At 43.9% G+C, this 20,403-nt stretch overlaps 1 protein-coding gene across 1 annotated transcript; it reads left to right on the top strand.

Moving 5' to 3' along the window:
• Nucleotides 1-230: 230 nt before the first annotated feature.
• On the top strand, nt 231-19,815 carry CSDE1 (cold shock domain containing E1). The gene is made up of 20 exons (XM_050326779.1): nt 231-324; nt 3,367-3,809; nt 6,966-7,164; nt 7,848-7,957; nt 8,293-8,385; nt 8,902-8,999; nt 9,152-9,233; nt 9,569-9,697; nt 9,851-9,976; nt 10,588-10,800; nt 12,388-12,528; nt 12,617-12,775; nt 13,334-13,441; nt 14,058-14,233; nt 14,577-14,689; nt 15,260-15,379; nt 15,566-15,744; nt 16,402-16,565; nt 17,680-17,812; nt 18,433-19,815. Exons 3-20 carry the CDS (start codon nt 6,966-6,968, stop codon nt 18,478-18,480), a joined length of 2,391 nt encoding a protein of 796 aa, XP_050182736.1. The 5' UTR covers nt 231-324; nt 3,367-3,809; the 3' UTR covers nt 18,481-19,815.
• The last annotated feature ends 588 nt before the right edge of the window (nt 19,816-20,403 follow it).

Here is a 20,403-nt window from a genome sequence, read left to right as displayed (position 1 = left end):
CCGGCTGCACACCAACCGCCCAATCGGAGGGCCGTTAACCCGCACTGGGATGGCGGAGATCAAAACGCCTCACGGGCATTTCGGACGCCGTTAATTTTTAAAAGAGATAAAACTTTTAACAGCTTTTCCCTCTTTCCAGCCCCTCTCCCTCCCCGGGGCCGCCAGGGGGCGCTATCGCCGCCCCCCAAGCTCCTTCAGCGGCCCTGCCCCTCGCCCCGCTCCCCTCCTCCCGGGCGGCTCTCGCGAGAGCGGCGCGCTCTCAGTCCTACGTGCCGGGCCGTGCTGCTCATGGCGGCGCTGGAGCGGGGGCGCTGAGCTGTTGGGGTGAGTGCGGGCCCGGGGCCGCTCCGCGACCCCCTCACGGCACCGGGGAGATGTGGGGGCGCTCCGCTCGCCGCGCCACCCGCGCACCTCCCGCCGCACCGGGGGCAGCGCGCCCCGAGCGGGTGTGTGTGTGTGTGGTGGTGGTGGTTGGTGGGGGGTGGGGGTGCGGCCTGCTAGGCCGGCGGTGCGGGGCGGCGGCGGCGGCCGCGCCGGGGCTCGCCGCGCCGGGGCTCGCCGGGGCCTTTAGCGGGCGGGGGCGGCTCGCAGGGGGCTCCGGGCCGCGGCGAGGCCGTGCGGGCGGAGGGGCGGCGGCGGCTCCCGGCGTGCCGCGCGCGGCCCCGCCCGGCGCGGCGCGGCCGCGGCCCTTTGTGTGCGGGGAGCGGCCGCCATCGCCCCCCTTTGTGCGCATCGCCCCCCGGCCCGGCCCGGCGCGGCCCGCACGGCCCCGCCGCTGCCGCTGTCACCGGCCCGGCCCGCCCGCGCACCGCGGGCCCCGCTGGCCGCGGCCCCGGCGCCGCCCCTCGGCGCGGCCGCCCCTCGCTCCGCCGCCTCCATCTTGGTGCAGCGCAGCGAGCGCGGCCCCGCCGGACACCGGCGTCGGGCCCGGCCGGCTCCGGAGCTCCGCGGCCGCTTCTCCGCCGCCCGCATCGGCGCCCAGCGCGGGGCTCTGCCCCCCGAGCAGCGCACACCCTCTTAAAAAAAAAAAAAAACCCGATTTTTGTTTTAACCGCTTCGGGGTTTTTTGTAATTACGGATGTCCTTGGCGGTTGTTTAACTCTTTTTTTCTCCCCCATACGTGTATTTTTCGGGCTCGGCTGCCCTGCTGGCGGCTGGGCTCGCAGCTGTCACGTGCTGGTTGGGGTGCCAGCGTTCAGCGCTGCCTTCCAGTTATCGGCCTGGAAAGATGTGGAGTGGCCTGATCTCCGAGTATCCGATAGCTGAGTTGTGCGTGCGCTCCGAGAATACAAAGTTTTGCCTTCATTAAATTGTATCTTAGTCTCGTATGGGAAGGCTGTTTCCAGAAGCACATGTCCCGATCCATGGAATGCGGGTTCTTGCAGCTGCCTGTTTTTGTGAAGAAAATGGGAAGCAGAACAATGCTGTCATCGGGCAGGTTCCATGTGGGGCTCTGTAGGTGCTTTCTGGCTGAACAGCTTCATGTGACTTCACTGTCATTTAGCAGAGTCTGCACATGAAAGGCCCTTAAGAACAGGGCTCAGCTCTTCCCTGTCTTTGCATTAAACCTTTCAGCTGTAAATACACAAATGCAGGAGGCAGCGAGACTTGGGGGCTGGGCAGCTGCTCAGGGTGTTTACCATTTGGAGGAGTATTTATAGTAGCTGAATTAAAAAGTAAAGAATTTGAGGCAGACGAGCACAGTGAGATATTTTTTTCTTTTTGCTTGAGTTATGCTCCTTGGTAACCTCTTTTTTTAAAGAACTTTGAGTGTACTAAACCCATCTTGTTATCAAATTCAGTTGGCTTTAATGGAAAGGTTTATGCCTTACTTGATTACTGATAAAATGCTCTCTACTCATATTTGATCAGAAGAGGAGTTTTGATTATTATGTGACAATATGATGTATTTTAAGCCCAGAAAAATGATAAATGTAACGTGATACAAGTTACAGCTCTAGGAGAGCTCTGATCACATTAAGGCTATTAAATGAGAGAGAAGTACACGAGTAAGAAGATTCCCAGTGTTCAGTTCCTGGGGTGCAGTGTGTGCCTGCTTCATTTCTTCTGAGCTTGGCTGAGAGGATGCTCATTTGAGAGCTGAAAATGCTGCCCAAAAAATAACACTGTCCTGCAGGAGGCTGTGGCAACAGTTGCTGGATGTAATGCTCTGGTGTGGGCAAAGCCTGGTGATACTGTTATTACTGCAAGAACTTCGTGTCTTCCTGTTGATAGTGTTTGATAATTGACTTTCCCTGCAGACCTTCCCCACCAGGTGCTGGTTTGCACAGCCCTCACCCAGTTCCTTTATTCTCTTTCATGCTTTGTCCACATTTTTTCTCTTCTGGTGTGGGACTTGTGGAACAACTTGGGGAAGAGTTGTGTTGATGCTTCATCCCTTTGGATTACTGCACAACGTGCCAGTGGATCCCTGGAGTCAGAGCTGTGTTGCCTCTTGGCAGCTTTTGTCCACTAAAAGATCCTCCTTTCTTTTTTTTTTTTTAATCTACCTACTGAGTAAGCCACAAACTCAAAACTTGATTTGCTTTCTTCTCAAGAAAAGCTTCTGTTTCCATAAGGTTTTGGGTTGGGTGGTAGGTGGCAGTTTGCTGAAACTGCTTTTCTCACAAAAACACAGTGGGACTGGAGAACTTCAGGAGGGGATTAATTACTAACTAGTTATTGTTGCAGAAAGATTTCTCTGCTGGTATCTACCCAAATATCATCTGTGTGCAATCAACATTTTGCAAAAACTTCCACAAGCCCAGAGAATGGCTCTGCAGTTATTTTACATGCAGCATCTGTACATATAATTGAGAAATTTGTTAATTTTTATACAATTCTAAGTGTGCTTCAGGTATTGCTAATCCTTAATTTACCTCTTGGAACAGAAATGATCAGGAAATTCTAATTCCCATGCACACAATACACCCTGTTGCTCTCTGAGGACCTGTGCAATCACTTGCTAAATTATTTAATAATTTAATTAGTAAGCACACATATAAAATTATTGATAGGAGGACTAATGAGTTAAATACTAATGATAAGTTGCCATTTTAAGTGCAACAACCTGGAGTGTTCCTGAAATGCCTAACTGTGTCTGAAGGGTTTAAAACTGGAAATTCTCACTGCTTGGAGGTAGCTCTTTGAGAAGTGGAGATGGGAATGCCAAATATGTCTGTAAAACAACCTTTCCCAAACTTCCTAGATTTAAGGTAGAGGAAATGCACCTGTTTGTGGGAACACTTAGGATTGATTTATACAGGTTAGAACTAGATGGTCTTTAAAGTCCCTTCATCCATTCTGTGATTTTAGGAGAATTTCCTTCCAAGTGATATTTAGTGTGTGTCTTTTCCCTTCCTCCAGTATGAAGTGGAACAGAACAGAATTTACCACCTGAAACTGCTGCTTCAAGTTCAGATCAGGAAAAGAATAAAACCACATCGTAACAACAACTCAAGACCAAAGAAGAGGCAACTGAACACTGAAGAAGATACAAGGCTTGATCTGAAACAAGAAGTTTGTGCCTACTCAACAGCTTCAAAAGAGCACGTCCCGACGCTGCTAAATAGTCTTTGTTTTCTCCAGTGCTGTAGTGAAACTGCCCTGGGCAGCAGCACTTGTGTTCTCTATAGCTTGATAGATCACCTTCTTTTGCTATCTTTTCTTTTTTTTCTTTTCTCTTTTTGTCTCTCCTCCTTTTGTTCCTTTTTTTTAAATAATAGCAGTCTTCATCCTTAGAAACTTGTGCTGAAACAGAAGAATCGGCAAATACTACTGAAAGTGCAATATTTGAATATCACTGCGAGGTTGGTGCTGTGTAAAGAGTTACAGATGGGGTTTTAAACTTATTAAGAACCTGTTTATTAACAGAATGGTGTGGGGTCTTTTAGTTCTTGTTAGTAGTTCTTAATAAAAATTCTTTTAATAGTGAGGCCCTGGCACAGAGAAGCTGTGGCTGCCCCGTCCCTGGGAGTGCCCAAGGCCAGGTTGGACGGGGCTTGGAGCAACCTGGGATAGTGGAAGATGTCCCTGCCCGTGGCAGGGGGTGGAACTGGATGATCCTAAAAGCCCCTTCCAACCCAAACCACTGTGTGTTTTTTTGCAGTTATATTGATTTATTAGTGGTATGATGAATTAATAGCACCTGCAGTATGGTTCTATTGAACAATACCTATAACCCTGGAGAGCTGATTATTGATGCTTCTCTCTTCTAGTAACAGTAGGTTCATGGTTCCAATCCCTGTTTTCAAATACCCTGTGTTTAGTCTTTTAATCTTCCTGCACAGGGTTTTTTTTTTTTTGTTTTTCTTCCTCTGAGAATTTGTATTGGTGGGTTCATAGTTCATATTGCTGTAAACTAAGCTGTTGGCAGTGGACAGCAGAGCCAGGAATTCATCTTGGTCAAGTATGTAACTTGTATTTCAGGCCCAGGAAAGTCTTGTTTGTACATTAATAGGTTGTAGCCTGTTGCTAGAAGTTTCTTAAGGAGCAGTTTTATGCCAAGACCCCTGGTGATACATATAAATAGCTGTTATTTGATATTGGTTATGCTCTGTTCTAACATTGTTTGAACAGGTCTAGGAATTTGACAATTATCTGGAAAGGCTGATGATGATATAAAGTATCTTTCTCTGTACAGCAAGTTTTCCTGCCACCTGAGGAATCTTTGAGCTCAAGTTGTCAGGCTTTAGAGGATGGATGGGGAGTTTTGTGCTGTGCTCCTTTAAACTGAAAGTGTTCAAAGGGTGCCTGAGCAAGGGGTTACAGCACTGTGGCTTCCTAACCCTAAGAAAGGCTATTCTGAACCTGATTTTTAGGTAGATTTTTGTCACTTTCTCTCTCTGATGTACCTTCAGTAGCACTACCTTTAGTCTGTCAGTTGATGTCTCAGGCAGGGTGTCTGTGTTTGTGGTATCAGAGATGAAGTGGCCATTTGGTGACTCACAGAAGCCTTTGGCACGCTCAGTTCAGCTTCCAGAATGGGTTAATGGTCTGGCCTGTAATTCTCCTGGGAGAAGGTATAATAACATATCATTTACCCTTCCCCCAGCCACCCTACTTGCAGGACCAGTTTATTTTTGACAAGTATTTCAAACCCTAGGATGGCTTGAAACACTTCAGCTGTCGCCTTCCCACAAGGGCATCTTCTTGTGTGTGGAATGTCCTGGGATTGCCTTCCTCAAAAGATGAGGATTCTTATCTTGGAGTGATGCTAGTCAGTAAATCTCAGCAGCTTTGTGAAGTGCTTTCAGTGTTTCATGACTTGAACATGTTAAGGGTGTTGATTGGTGCCAGTTACTGCAGGTTGGTAGGGTAAGAATAAGTGGGCAGCACTGATTAAAATTCAGAGAGATTCCTACTAATTTTTAAAGGAAAGGAAAATGAGATGTAGAACAAGAAAACAAGCAGTGGATATTAGAGAGTTATAGCAGATTCACTGGTTCACTGAAGTTTAAAGAGTTTGGGGTGATAACACTGCCCTTTGTAAGTGCTGAGCAGGGCTGTGGTCCCCCAGCTCTGCACTGTGCTGTCCCAGCTCTGTGGGATGGACACCATTACACAGTGTCACGGGATCCTTTTCCCCCTCATATCACTCCCCCACCTTCTGTTATTTGTATTTTGCTTCATCGACTTCTACCCCACATGAGTCTGAACCAGAAGGGAGGAGAACACCTCCCCCTCTTGGAACCCAAAACTCTGTCAATCCTTACTTTGTGTGGTTGTTCCCACTTATTTTTTTTTAATATCAAAGACCAAAGATTTCTGCCCAAGAACTTCACAGCAGATGTTTTTTGGTGCTCTCTGATCACTTCTAAATTGATTTCCAAACAGCATAAGAAGACAAGCTGTATCTGTTCCTTCTGATACATTGAGTAACTCGATGGCTGGGTTACAGTAAGAAGTGTGACTGTTTTAGGAGTTGCTCAGGTGTCTTTTATCTCCACTAAACACATTGCTGACTAATTTTTGACCTCTTCTGCTTGTTGCATCAAGAAAGCAGAGAACAGATACAGTCTCATTCCGTTTCCATATTAAATATTCTGGAAACTAACGAGTAATTCTGTATTTGAAGATGCATATTGGCTGTTTGGAGGGAGGAAGGGTTCCTTTGGTTGTCTCTCTTGAATTACAGTGTTTAGTGAGGTGTAATACATTTCATCTGATTTAATTGCTAACCTGTAAGTCCAAGTGGCTTGCTTTTAAAAATGAGACTTGTACATCAAAAAGCCAGTGGGGTTAGTAAAGGGATGGGAAATATTTCAAGGTTGAATCTGTGGTTAAAAAGGAAAAACATACCCCGTTTAAAAAAAAAGTTTTAATGGATGTAAGTTAATTCCACAGTTCAGTACAGATTTAACTTTAGTTTCATGCTATTTTCAGATTTTCTCAGTCTTTCTAGCACTTGAGCCTCTGTGCCCCAGGAATGTCAATTCAGGTTTTAATTCTGGGTTTTAATTCCGTAACTACAAAACTGTTTCATTAATACCAGGTTTTTTTTAGTATGAAAGACTGAACCCAAACTAGGGACAAACTGTGCAGGGATGTGAACCTAACTGCGTTGGTTTAGTTTGCATTTTCCAAACTAAACAGGTGATTAGAAAGAGCAGATATTTTAGATATTTTGAGGCTTTCGTGTGAAACAGTGAACGTGGGAGTGTGGGAACGTGAGGTGGAATACTTACTCTAAAAATGTCAGAAGTTTGGTTTGCTCTAAGCAAGCTTTATTTGGGTAGTAGGTTCTGGATTATTTTATAAATACCTTGCCTGTTTAAATTTTAAGGCTTCCTGCGTTACAAAAACATCACTGTTTTTGTGGGTTTACCCTAATTTAGACATTATTAGCATTTACTTGTGTCAGTAACTTCCACAAGCTCTCTGCCAGTTATTACCTTACGGGGACGTGGAGAAACCAATTTCAGCTGTTGATTTGGGGTTTTTTCCTTGTGCTTTCTTCCAAACAGATGAGCTTTGATCCAAACCTGCTCCACAACAATGGACACAACGGGTACCCCAACGGTACTTCGGCGGCGCTGCGCGAGACTGGGGTTATAGAGAAGCTGCTGACCTCGTACGGATTCATCCAGTGCTCGGAACGGCAGGCCAGGCTCTTCTTCCACTGCTCACAGTACAACGGCAACCTGCAGGAGCTCAAAGTAGGAGGTGAGGCAGCAGCTCTGAGTGCACACCAGTCTCTTTCACTTGCCACAAAATACCCTTTTATCCTGCGGCACCGACAGTTGTTGGCAACTTCTGGCGGTTTAAGGAGAAAATTAACGACCCACAGCTCCTGGTGGGAGCCCTTCCCAGCACTTTGTGCAGCTTGTGGTACACACACTTGAAAAGGTGCAGTGTTAGGTCAAACTTGTCTGGCTGAGAAGCAGCCAAGTACTCAGACTGTGGGAGAATTTACCTCTCATACTCCCTGTTTCTTTTTTTAGGATTAGTTGTTTTGAGTCAGTTGTTTTTCAGCAGGGGGAGGCTGCGACTTTGTGCTGATGATTAGCATGGCAGTGAAGTTTGTAAACTGATTAATGGCCTGTGCTGTGTTGTCTGAACTTCCATGTGGAGTCTGCTGTGTAGTGAGCCGGGCAGGGGGAGGAAATCACTACGGAATTACAGCAGAATATTCATTAGCAACAGGAGAGAATGAACAGAATAACCAGAGAAATATATGCAAATAGTTTGTCCTTCCTTGGCAACAAAAGCACCTGAGTTCTACTTTGTTGTGTTTGGCTACAAGCAGTGAATTGTCAAACACAGCCATTTAGTGATTCTTATAAAAAAAGTACAAACAAACAGACCCAACCAGAACTCTCTCACTGTCCCCTTTGGTTGTCTCGTAGATGACGTTGAGTTTGAAGTGTCTTCTGATCGCCGAACTGGAAAACCCATTGCTATTAAATTGGTGAAGATAAAACCAGAAATATTACCTGAAGAACGAATAAATGGACAAGTGAGTGTCTCTTTTCTATCCCTGCATAATTTCCACCCCTTACTCCACTACAGAAGGTTGGGTTCATTTAGCATGCATATTAACTACATACAGTGTAGTTCCACTGAAACACATTTCAGTGTGTTCTGGTAAAAATTCAAAGGTTCAGTTTGAGCTCTTTACTTGGCTCCAAACACTTCTTGGAGCCGAGAGGTCCTGGGAGATTGAAACTTTGCAGCGTGGCATTCCCTGTTGAGTGTGTAGTAGAGGGTACTGAGATTCATTTTGTGTTCAACAAAAATGCCACTCCTGAAATGACTAGCAATGGATTTTTTTTTTTTTTTTTTGACTGGTAGGTTGTGTGTGCTGTTCCTCACAATTTAGAGAGTAAATCTCCAGCTGCCCCGGGTCAAAGTCCAACAGGGAGTGTTTGCTACGAACGTAATGGGGTAAAGCTTGTGCATTTTACTTAAACTCTTCACTGATGCATCACTGTGGTCTATGAGCAAAATGAAAGATTCAATTTAATGCAGACATTAAATTGCACTGAACTGTGCAGTCCTTGGCCAAAAGAAAAAAAAAAAAAAAAGCATGCTTTGGTAATTACTACAAACAGTAATGTTATTTTTGACAGTTTGCTTGCTTATATCTGTGGAGAACTTTCTATAGAGCCGAATAGTTGTTCTCCTTTAAAACTTCCTGAAGTTCATGTATCCTTGTCTTGAACTTCTAAAGTTTAGACTGTGAATTTTAAAGATGGCCACGTACAAACCTGTCAAATTGCTCGTCACAGACTCATCAAAACAGCACGGTGCAAAAAAAGAATGTTTTGCATGGCATGTTTGATCACTGTCCATTTTCTCACTAAATTAAGCAGATACTGTTTTTAAACAAAATTGTGTTAAATCTTTCTTTGAAACAGCTGTGCTGCAAATGGAGTAACTTTAGTTAATGTTAATTTACAGGAAGTATTTTACCTGACTTACACCCCAGAGGATGTTGAAGGAAACATACAGCTGGAAACAGGAGATAAAATAAACTTTATAATTGATACAAATAAACAGTAAGTTGGTCTTGCTTTTCTGGCTTCGTACTGGTTTTAGTGGTCAAGGCAGAATTCATACCTGTTCTGAGAGATTAAATTGCATGAAATAAAAATCTTCATTTTTGTTTGAGTTTTGAGTTAAGTTTTGCTCTGTTTTTTTTCCCCTCTAGTACTGGTGCTGTAAGTGCTCGTAACATTATGCTATTAAAAAAGAAACAAGCCCGCTGTCAAGGAGTAGTCTGTGCCATGAAAGTGAGTGATTTTAAGTTTCACTTGGAAATAAAATGCTATTTTGAAAAACTGGGTTAAAAGTAATATATTGAAGTGAGTGAGAGCTGTGGGTGTAAATTGTGTGAAACGGCTTAAGCAGCTCATCTTTGATACTAATGCTGCTCTTCTTAAAGAAGAAAGTCTCATTTACTTCTGTTTCTATGTATTTTTGTGGTAGCCTCTTAGCTGTGTGCACTCCTAAGTGCTCTGCTGGGATTCACAGTCTATTATTGTGTTTGATAGAACCTGTGAAATTCTTTCTTGGTATATTATGATAATGGGCGATTTATTAAACACTTTTTTTTTTCTGTTCATAGGAAGCCTTTGGATTTATTGAGAGAGGTGATGTCGTGAAGGAGATATTCTTTCACTATAGTGAATTTAAAGGTGACCTAGAAGCCTTACAGCCTGGTGATGATGTGGAGTTTACAATCAAAGACAGAAATGTAAGACGAAATCCAGTAAAACGGGAGACAAGGTCTTAGGGCATGAACTGCCCTGTTTGCTTCAGCTTTGAAAAGGGGGGAGGAGGTTCACTGGGAAATGTCTGTTGCTGTCTCTCTTCTTTTTTGGGTATTTGACTGATTTTGTGTTCTTAGGGTAAAGAAGTTGCAACAGATGTTAGACTGCTGCCTCAAGGAACTGTCATTTTTGAAGATATCAGCATTGAGCATTTTGAAGGAACTGTAACCAAAGTAATTCCAAAAGTACCCAGCAAAAACCAGGTGAATTTCAGTGGTTACTTCAGTTTGTGAAATGGTGTTTTGATTATAATGAATTCCAGCCAAACTGTTCAAGTGTTCCCCTTTCCCTGTACCTGTCTGCATAAGCACCATGTCATAGGATAGGATTTATTCTTTTTTAAATTTTATATCCAAAGAGCAACAGTAATGGTAGTGGGACATTGGGGAGTGTGTGTTTTCTTTAATGTTTCAAATACTAACCCTTGAATTTTGTGGGGTTAGGACATATCTTTAAGGCAAAAGAGTAGGGAAAAGGGGAAAAGTATTTGCTGGGATAAGCCAGATCTATGGATTCCTGTGAGCATTAACACTTAATGAGGCTTTTAATCTGTAATGTTTGAGTTAGGGGGTGAGAGTGTTCATAACCACTTCCTTTAAGGTTTTAGGTGGGTCTCTGTTGTTGTGGGAAGGTTTGGGGTGTTTTGAATAAGAAATTTTTGAATAAGAACTCTCAGAAGTGGTAGAAGTATGCTCATAAATGTAATTCCTGAAACACACTTAATTTCTCTATCAGAAATACTTGTGTTGTCTGCAGTTAAGCTGAGTCTTGTGGGTAAACTCCCCCCTCTCCTGTTGGCTTTTTGTGTCTGCAGAGCGATCCTTTACCCGGCCGCATCAAAGTGGACTTTGTGATTCCTAAAGAACTTCCCTTTGGAGACAAAGACACCAAATCCAAGGTGACCTTGCTGGAAAGCGACCACGTGCGGTTCAACATTTCCACGGACAGACGGGACAAACTGGAACGTGCCACCAACATTGAGGTTCTCCCCAACACTTTCCAGTTTACCAATGAAACCAGAGAAATGGCAAGTACCTGTCTTGAAAAAAATTGTTCATTTTTGAGGGGGGAAAATGGAAGTAAAACACGGAGGGAGTTGTAAATGAAAATGTAAAAATCGCTGGTGTCTGGCATTGCCTTCTCTGAGATCCAGTCCTCAGGTGTGCAGTCCAAACCAAGTAGAAAATTCAGAATTAATCCTTTGCCTCTTTGCTTTAAAATAATAAAAAATTCACTTTTTATAAACATTTAAGTGAAACTGTATTAGGAAATGAGACCTTAGTTTGACCCTCTTGGAGGGGATTGATGGTTATAGTAATGTAGTCTTGACCTGTTAGTTTAAAAAATTCATATACTAGAGTAATTTACTCATGTTCCTTAGGGGAACTGGAAGAACCTGGGCCTACTGTTGTTCAGGTAGTGAAAATCTTGATAATTGGAGGAGGAACTGTGTGCAGCTTTTGGATTTTGTGGGTTTTGGCCAATCTCTGTCTGAGGCTCAAGCAGGAAGGATGGTAAAGAGCAGGGAGTTCTCTCACATACAAAACCTCTTTGTGGATTACAGGGACTAAGATGGATGTGCTAATGAGTATTATAGAATATCTTTCATTCCTGTAACTTGGAATGTTGGTTGTGTTCCAACCAGACTGTAACTGCCTTCATTTTCAACTGGAGTCCAATTACAGTGTTGTCACATCAGTGTGCTGTGAATTATGACCCTTTGCTTTAAAAAAACCCTGAACTTTGACTTCAGCCTCTGAGTTTTTTGGGATTCTATCCTATAGACTTCTTAGATTTCCACTCTGGCTTGATACATCTGCCTGCCTGAACTGAGCTGTCATTGAGGTGACAAGTGTTGGCAGCTTCTAGAAAGGTTGGCTGGTTTGCTGGAGTTTGTTTAAGAGGAGAATGTTCCTAAAGGTGGGAAGTACCTTTGCATTGTTCAGATCCTCTGAGACCTGCTAAAGGCTCTGTAGTAACTGGGTTAAATTAAATAAGTTAATAAATTCTTTCTCAGTTCTGGTGTGATCTGGTACACTAGGGTTTGTTTTGTTAACAGTATTTTCTGTTTACCATTCAGCATTCCATTTCTAGTGGTTATCAGGAAGGCCACTAAAATATTATGGAACATGCTTACCATAACATACACCCATGGATAGGGTAGTCTTGTTTAACAACTTCTTCATGATTCCTTCATTTGTGTCTGGAAATGAGATGTTTTTTCTCTTAAACTTCCCTCTAATTTTATTTCCTTTTTATGTTGGTTCTTCTGTATTTTGTTTGTGTCTATGCATATTTTCTATACTCCTGTAGTTGATGTAGAGTTGCCCCTTTCAAGATTGTGTTCTTTGTGTAGTAGCACTGGCAGAATTTTAACCATAATCCTTTTTGTTAGTGGCTTAAATTAATCTTCTCCTCTGTTTATAAAAAATTAAGTAGAGGAACTGGGTGAGTAGGACTTGCTTGAATTTTGGGTTGCCCAGAAGCACATTGCAAAAATTAGGTGTTTTCTCAGGATTCAGGCTCTATTGCAAACCCCAGACAGGTGGAGCACCTGCAGACAGGTGTCACACAGCAGTAACAACACTGTAATTGCTGATTTTCCTGTTCTCAGGGTGTGATTGCAGCGATGAGAGATGGCTTTGGCTTCATTAAGTGTGTGGACAGGGATGCTCGGATGTTCTTCCACTTCAGTGAAATCATGGATGGGAATCAGCTCCATATTTCTGATGAAGTAGAGTTCACTGTCGTTCCTGTAAGTGAGATTAATACTTCTATAAGATCTGAGTGTTTGTAGAAATTCTGTGCAGTCTGTGTAACATCTGATGGGCCTTGTCTTTCAGGATATGTTGTCTGCCCAAAGGAACCATGCCATAAGGATTAAAAAGCTTCCCAAGGGCACAGTTTCTTTCCACACTCAATCAGAACATCGTTTTGTGGGCACTATAGACAAAGAAGCCACTCCAGCCAAAGCCACTAGCCCAAATAAAGGCAAAGAGAAGGTAATAATGCTGCTCTCCTGGAATATCTGTTCTACATGCCTGGCATTGGAGACTGGGGCTGCTTCCCTGCTTCCTTAAAATCTGTAATCCCACTGGTTTTGAAGCACCATTTATCCTGTATGAACGTGGATGACACTGAATAGCTGATGACAGCGGTCAGAGAAAATTACTTGTGTGAACAAGATCATAAATAATACCTCTGTTATCACGTTGTTGAGCATAAATTCCAGGAACCTGATGGGAAGTTTCTATCTCCCACTTCATATGATACTGGATAGAATTGTTTAAAATTTAAGTTTCTGGAGCTTGAGGGGAACCTCTTGTTGTTATTGTCCTGCTTTTTAAACAACCCCAGAATATTTAAAGTTCCAGTAAATACTTCCTGGAACTGGTGCTAATACTTTTATTTCCTTTAAACATATTGTCTGTCATCATTTAAAGCTTCTTACTCAGTTTGGTTGTGGCTTTGAGCAATTATTAGGAAACTTTAGCAACAATTAGGAAACTTTGCTCACAAATGAGATGCTGATTGCTGAATTCTGACCTCTTGTTTTTCAGGAAGCTGAGGATGGAATAATTGTGTATGATGACTGTGGAGTAAAACTGACCATTCCTTACCAGGCCAAGGATGTGGAAGGATCTACTAATCCCCAGATAGGAGATAAGGTGATATAACTGAGTGTGCTATTGGGAAATATTGTTCTGTGTGTTGTGAGGTGTGAGCTCCTCTTTGCCTTATTTCTGGATTTGTTCTCCCTCTTGGAACGAACAAAGGACAAGGCACCTGTGTGATATTAGCTGGGATACTGGTTTTGAATGGCTCAATCTTCTGTGTAACTAAAAAATATCCTCCAGCCTGGTGATACTTAAGAGAAAACGGTGTCTTATTTGTAAATGATGCTTTTTAAAAGAGGAATTTTTATAAAATCTGAAGGAAGTGATGCAAGGTACCTCTTACTGTGGGTCACTGGTGTAGGAAAAGGAGAGTTTCTCTCCACATAAACAGAGGGTTTCTCTTTTTTAAGGGGTAAAGAGCTGAGTGCTGGAGGCTGGCCTGCCTTGCAGGTATCCCAGCTGTGACTGCTGCTCTCTGGAATGTAGGAGATGTCCATGACTGAAATGTTTATGGGAAAGCAGTGCCTGGAAAACCACCTCCCTGGAAACCCTAGGAACTGATTCAGAGCTACACAGCTTTGAAATTGGTTGATTTGGGTGTTTTTTGTTGGTGGTCATGGTTTATTTGGGTTTTTCTGTCCAGTATTGATTAACACCTCTTCAACAGGTCGAGTTCTGTGTGTGTGAAGTGAAGAGAACTGGTCTGCAAACAGCTGTTTCTGTCAGGATGCTGGGACGCAATTACAGCTCTAAGAGGCTTTTGGGATATGTGGCAGCCCTGAAGGATAACTTTGGATTTATTGAAACAGCCAATCATGATAAGGAGATCTTCTTCCACTACAGGTGAGTGACAATTTTAATACTGTTTGACTGCGTGTCTGTTGTGGGGGTGGTTTCACTTCACACATGCACATATATGCTTAGATATCTGCAGTTCCATTTATTTTCTCACTGGACTGGTTCAGGCCTTTCTATTAGTCAGCAGTCCTGGTGTTCTGTGCCTCTGAATCCCAAATCCACCTGTGTTTGTACATTAGAAATGCTTCACTTTCCTTAATAAAGATTTCTTCAAAATGTGAAGCGTTGAGCAATTTAAAGAGTTTCTGATCAACCGATGTGGATGTTGGATGAGCATCACTGTTGTCATGTAACTAAAGGAAAACTGTACCTCATTGTGTTCCTGCAGTGAATACTGTGGAGATATTGATAGCCTGGAACTTGGAGACACTGTGGAATACAGCTTGTCAAAAGGCAAAGGAAACAAAGTTAGTGCAGAGAAGGTGAACAAAACACATGCAGGTGAGGCTGTACCTGGTGTTTTCTGCTGACAGGGCTCTTGGCAGGTGGGGTGGTCATTGGTTTCCTAAAAGCTGCTGCCTGTGTTTCCAGAGAATAGACAAGCACAGAGCAGCAGTTCTGGAGACAGTAGCCATTCTTTGGACCTTTAGTGTCCTCTGAACCTTTCAATTGGGGGATTATAAGGAGAGACAGAGTGGCAGAACTGGCCAGATTAGTAACTGCACTGGTTGTGCTGTACCTCACAGAGGTTGTAGGAGAGGGGCATAGGAGGGTTTTAAGTACTTGGGATGGGGGGAAATGCCCACTTATATTTGATGATTAAAGTGAGCAGGGAATGCACTGGAAGAGAAGTGAAATACTTTGATTTGCTTTTCAATCTCCATGGCCTCAAGTTTCCTGAGAAACCAAGATTTCTCTACTTCCACATATGAAATGTCACTGTGGTTTTGATCAGGTGTCAGGCAGTTGCAAACTGTTGGCTCCTGGTCAATCTGAATCACTTAATTAAATTAATTTTAAAATAAACTATGGTTAAAACATCCTATTCCTCCACTGTCTGTCTCTTTTCAGTGAATGGTATCACTGAAGAAGCTGATCCAACTGTTTACTCTGGTAAAGTAATTCGTCCTTTGAGGAGTGTAGATCCCACACAGACTGAGTACCAGGGCATGATTGAAGTCATGGAAGATGGTAAGATTTGTTACTTTTAAGTGTTCCTTTCACAAGTGCACAAATTGCACTGTAAATAGAGGTGATGAGGATTATATTGACACTGCTAAGCTGGCAGGAAAAGTCTCATTTTTAATATTGGAAGTCTGAACTCAGGTGGGAAAGGCCTCTCAGTTCTGCCTTGTGCTTTCCCCCCCTCCCCTCCAGGTGAGATGAAAGGAGAGGTCTATCCATTTGGAATTGTTGGAATGGCAAACAAAGGTGACTGTCTGCAGAAGGGGGAGACGGTGAAGTTCCAGCTCTGTGTTCTCGGGCAGAACGGGCAGACGATGGCTGTGAACATCACCCCGTTCCGCAGGGCCACCGTGGAGTGTGTCAAGGACCAGGTGAGTCGCTGCTGGGGACACCAAGGTGCACGTTGGTAGGATAAACAAGTCTTCAGAAGAAGAGAACTGCACATGCTCTGCCTCTGGGAGGAGCTTCTTCACAGCGTTAGGCAGTGAGTGGTGACAGGCCACCTGAAATGCAAAGGCTGATTATGGCCCTCGTTAGCTGCATTTCAGAATGGTTAGCAAGTTCAGTGCTGTGAATGTTTTCTGGGTTTATAGTTATCGTGCAGCACTAATCTCTAGTCATTTATGGAGAGGCTGAATGAGTTTTGCTGGTTAATATGTGAATAGAATGGAAAGTGGAGCTAACTGGCTGCTTATCCCAGTGACAGACCAAAAAAAAAACCTTTCAGGGAGTCCTAGAGCTTGCAGCAGTGCTTGTCTTAGTTTAATACAGCTGCCAGGATTTGGGCAGTTTTCAGAACTTGTTCTGTAGACTTTGGAATTTAGGTGTGAGTTACAAATCCAAGAAGAGTGCCTGGATTCCCAGAAGTGTTGTTTCCAGACAGAATGTTCTATTCAATGTAGAAGTTGCATTTCCACTTCTCTTGGGCACCACAGAGTTTTGGAGGGTTTGAATGCAGTGATGAGTAAGTTATTGCCTCTCTTTGGGTCAAGAGGGAATCAGTAACCTTGTGATCTGTTGCTTTTCAGTTTGGTTTCATTAACTACGAAGTTGGTGACAGCAAAAAGCTCTTCTTCCATGTCAAAGAAGTCCAGGACGGTGTGGAGCTCCAGGCTGGGGATGAAGTGGAGTTCTCCGTAATCCTGAACCAGCGCACAGGAAAATGCAGTGCCTGTAACGTGTGGCGTGTCTGGTGAGGCTCTGGAATGAAAGGGATTGAACCTGGCACAGTGTCTGCATCACAGCAGTGCCCTTGCAGGCTGCTCCAGCCTGAGCTGGCTGCTCCTGGAACAGGAGCTCTGGATTCCAGCTGCCTTCAGGGAGAGAAGCCCTCACCTGAGAGCTGCCAGCACTTAGAGAGGGATGCAGTGCAGGGCAGCAAGAGGACTCCCAGCTCTTCCTAATTATAGAGAGCTTGTTCCCTTCTTAATCTATTCTTAAACTCCCCCTGTAGCAGGAATTTGAGTGCAGCCTTGGAAGTAGAAGAAAACTGATAGTGTTGCTGTGTGGATGCTGGCCTCTGGCCAACACGTTCCATAGTGCTGCCACCTGTTTTCTGAAGAGCAACTTTTGGTTTTTTGAAGTAGAAAACCCATGTTGTTAGGGGCTCTTCTTTTTGGTACGGCATTTCTTAAGGCTTATGGGTATTTTTTTGCTTTTGAGCTACTTAGACAATTGTAGAAAACTGCACTGTTTGGATTTTGCTTAAGCTTGTGCAGTGACACAAAGCTAATGTGTAATTTTTCTCAGAATCCTCTGTTCCCATCATCTTCAGAGATATTAATGCCCTGCCATGATACACTGGCAGCTCATAAGCTTTTATTTATTGCAGTTCAATTACAGAATTCCAGAATTGTTTGGGTTGGAAGAGACCTTAAAAGCCATCTCATTCCACCCCCGGCCACGGGCAGGGACACCTTCCACTGGAACAGGGTACTCCAAGACCAGTCCAACCTGGCCTTGGACACTTCCAGGGATGGGGCAGCTGCAGCTTCTCTGGGAAACAGAAATGTAGGAAATGCTATTCATGTAAGTGTGAGAGTAAATGCAACAGCTCAAGTCACTAAAGAACAGCTTTTAGAGAACACTGAGCTGCTGCTATTTCAGAGTCCTGTGTGGAAGGTAAAGCTGTGGGGCAGAGTCCCAGTGTCAGCCAGGTGTGCTGTCACACGGGGTAGATTGCACTAGTGCTTCCTGGGGACAATCTACACTGCTGTAAAGTACTGTAGTAAAGGGCTGTAAATGAACGAGGTCACTGGCAGCAGCTGTGGGGAGTCACCAGTGCCCTGTGTGTGCCTCTGTTACAGCGAAGGCGCCAAGGCCGTTGCTGCTCCGCGTCCCGATAGACTCGTGAACCGTTTAAAGAGCATCAACCTGGATGATGCCAACGCCCCGCGTCTCACAGTGCTCCGCCAGCCCCGGGGGCCCGATAACTCAAAGGTACAGCCTGCCAGGGTAACTGCAGGGTGGGCCTTGCTTTGGGGACACAGCAGTGCTTCCTCTGTCAGAGCGTGAACTGTCGGATACCCGGTGTCTGCTCCCATCTGGTGCTGAACTGCTCACCTGCTGGGTGAGCTTGGGTTTTATTAGCACACAGGATGCTGTGCCCTGTGTCAGTGGGGTGTGCTGGGGTTTCAGAGAAGCAACCAACTGCTGCTTGTTTTCTAGCCCATAATGGTTGTCTCGGTTATAAGCCTGCTCCTTTCTCAGAGCCAGTAAGTGAAATCCCTTTACCCAAACTTGGCTTTCACTGAAGGTTTGCCACCATGTGATAAACAGGAGTGAAGGGTCTGGAATCTGAAGAGCAAATTGTCTGGAATCTGTGCAGTATCTAGGACTGGAAAGAACAGCCCCCAGAACCTATTTCTGAAGACAAATATGACTAATTAGGAACGTGCTAATGCTGTACTTGGGTGGGAAGGATCAGCTTGGCCTCAAAGCCCCGGGGGTGGTGCCACGATCCTGGTTGGACTTGATGATCCTAATGATGTTTTCCAGTCAAAATGATTTCACTGTTCCACGATGCTGGAGCTAAAAAGTTGGCTTTGTTTTCCTTGCAGGGATTTGGTGCAGAGAGAAAGATCCGCCAGGCTGGTGTTATAGACTGATCCCAACCCCACGCCGACGTTGGGCCGCGCGGTGGGGCTGGCGAAGGGTACTGAATATCTCCCTGTTCATCCCTTCCTCCAAATTCTCAGAAGCTATTCCACCGGTTTTAACACCTTCTCATGTTATGTTTAAAATTAAATTTACGAAACCATTTTAAATTTCTGCACAGTTGCATTCTGGAGAACTTTAAGGTGGCGCCTTATAGTATCACATTTTAGAAGCTTGTTTTGAATGGTGCATTTAACGCAACTGGTAACTGCAATCTCCATTGCCTCTGTGAGTAAACATAGACAGCTCTGCTCGGGCAGACCTTGTGGAATTCTGCACTACAGTTATTATGCTTTATCCTTGTTTTTTGGCCAAGGTTTCTTATGCCTTAGTGCTCAGTTGCATTATATCCCCTCCCGAGTGGAGGGGAAGGCTCACTTCAGCTCACTCTGCTCAAATTCTGAGGACCATGTGAGGATGGAATAAGTTCAGTTTATATCAGATCTCGATGAACATTCAGATACCTTGAGTTGATGGCCAAATGTTATAGTGTTTTCCTAGTTCATTTAACTTGACTCCTTTAGCCAGTCGTTAGAGCTCAGTGCAAGTCTCTCCCGGGGTCGGTGGATTTTGTGGTGTTCTGGAACAGACAGTGCAGAATTTCATAAGGCTGAGGTGTGCCATCAGTGTGGTAATTTAAATATATTTAAAACAATGCACAAATCTGCTGCTGCTTAGAACACTGCAGCTTCTAAACCCAGTTTCTTTTACTGATTTAAATTTAAAAAGAAAGAAGTTGTGCCTGAAGTGAATACATTTTTTTTGTTCTTTTTGCAGCCGGCACCCAGTGTACTGTAAGAGAATAAATACTTAGGCTTTCCATAGCTGTATTGAGACTTTCATCAAGGTGAATAGTTGATGTCTGTGTGCTTTTTTTTTTTTTTTTTTTGTTTTTTTTTTGTTTTGGTTTATTTTTTTGTTTTTGGTTTGTTTTTTTTTTTTCTTTTCTTTTTTTGGGTTTTTTTCCCTCCCCTCCCCTTGCCCCCTCCCTCCATTTCCCCAGTCACACTTTATCAAGCAAGAAAACTGAATGATTGGTCTAAGTATTACTTTAACCAAAAAGATCAGGAGTTACTTTTTGGAATAGAGGGCAGTACTGTGGTTTTTTTTTTGTTTGTTTTGTTTTGTTTTTTCATGTTACCTCTATTCTCAATTTAGGGTTTTCTTCTCTGGGAGATGCATTATCTTTGTAAAACAAAACATTGCTTTCTCCAATTTTTTTTCTGTTAATGGCAAAGAATGGAAATAGAATAAAGTTTTACTGATTTTGAAAAAACCCTCACTGTGCTCTGCCTCTTCCTTTCCATGGTGGGGGATGTGTTAAATCCGTGTCATCCCAACCATGGGCTCATTCCCAGTGGCATCTCCAATTCACACACCAAGGTGAGGGATTTTAGTGTTTTATTCTGCTTTGCACAAAGCTGGTGGTTCCCACAAAAGGCTCCCTGACCATCACAACTTTACACTATTTGCACATTTTAACAAACACAGAAGCATTCACTGGTTACAAATTACACAGCTCTTCTATTACTTAGTACTCAATGCCCTGTTTGCAAGTTATAACTCTCATTTCTAGTGCTAATTACTGTCCCCCAGTTACTGCTCAGCCCTGCTCACCTCATTCCTGGTGTCTCTCATCCAGACAGCCCTTCCAGCTTGGGATTGTCTTCTCTTACCCTTTAGAAAGAAGATCAGCCACACATGTGATGCTCACAGTGCACTCAATCAGAACTGGCCAGCTCCTGATTGCACTTTAGGGTGTTAAGTTTGACTCAAACCCCTGTTCAAATCTTGAGGGGCTCGTTCCTCCCTTTAGGACCCTGGGGCTCTGTGTCATTCCCTCCTTTAACGCCCTCCTTTAAGGATTGGTGTCA

Source organism: Myiozetetes cayanensis, unplaced genomic scaffold (genome assembly GCF_022539395.1).
Source record: "Myiozetetes cayanensis isolate MyiCay16 unplaced genomic scaffold, myiCay2020 scf32, whole genome shotgun sequence".
Classification (NCBI taxonomy): Eukaryota; Metazoa; Chordata; class Aves; order Passeriformes; family Tyrannidae; genus Myiozetetes; species Myiozetetes cayanensis.
Note: the sequence above shows the minus strand (reverse complement) of the source record. Positions and strands in the feature narration are given on the sequence as shown.

Excerpts from the sequence above, each read along its gene's own strand:
- CSDE1 (XM_050326779.1), top strand. The coding sequence starts at position 6,966 with ATGAGCTTTGATCCAAACCTGCTCCACAACAATGGACACAACGGGTAC. Across the intron at positions 7,165-7,847 it reads GCAGGAGCTCAAAGTAGGAG|ATGACGTTGAGTTTGAAGTG; the intron begins GTGAGGCAGCAG and ends GTTGTCTCGTAG. Across the intron at positions 15,380-15,565 it reads GATTGAAGTCATGGAAGATG|GTGAGATGAAAGGAGAGGTC; the intron begins GTAAGATTTGTT and ends CCTCCCCTCCAG.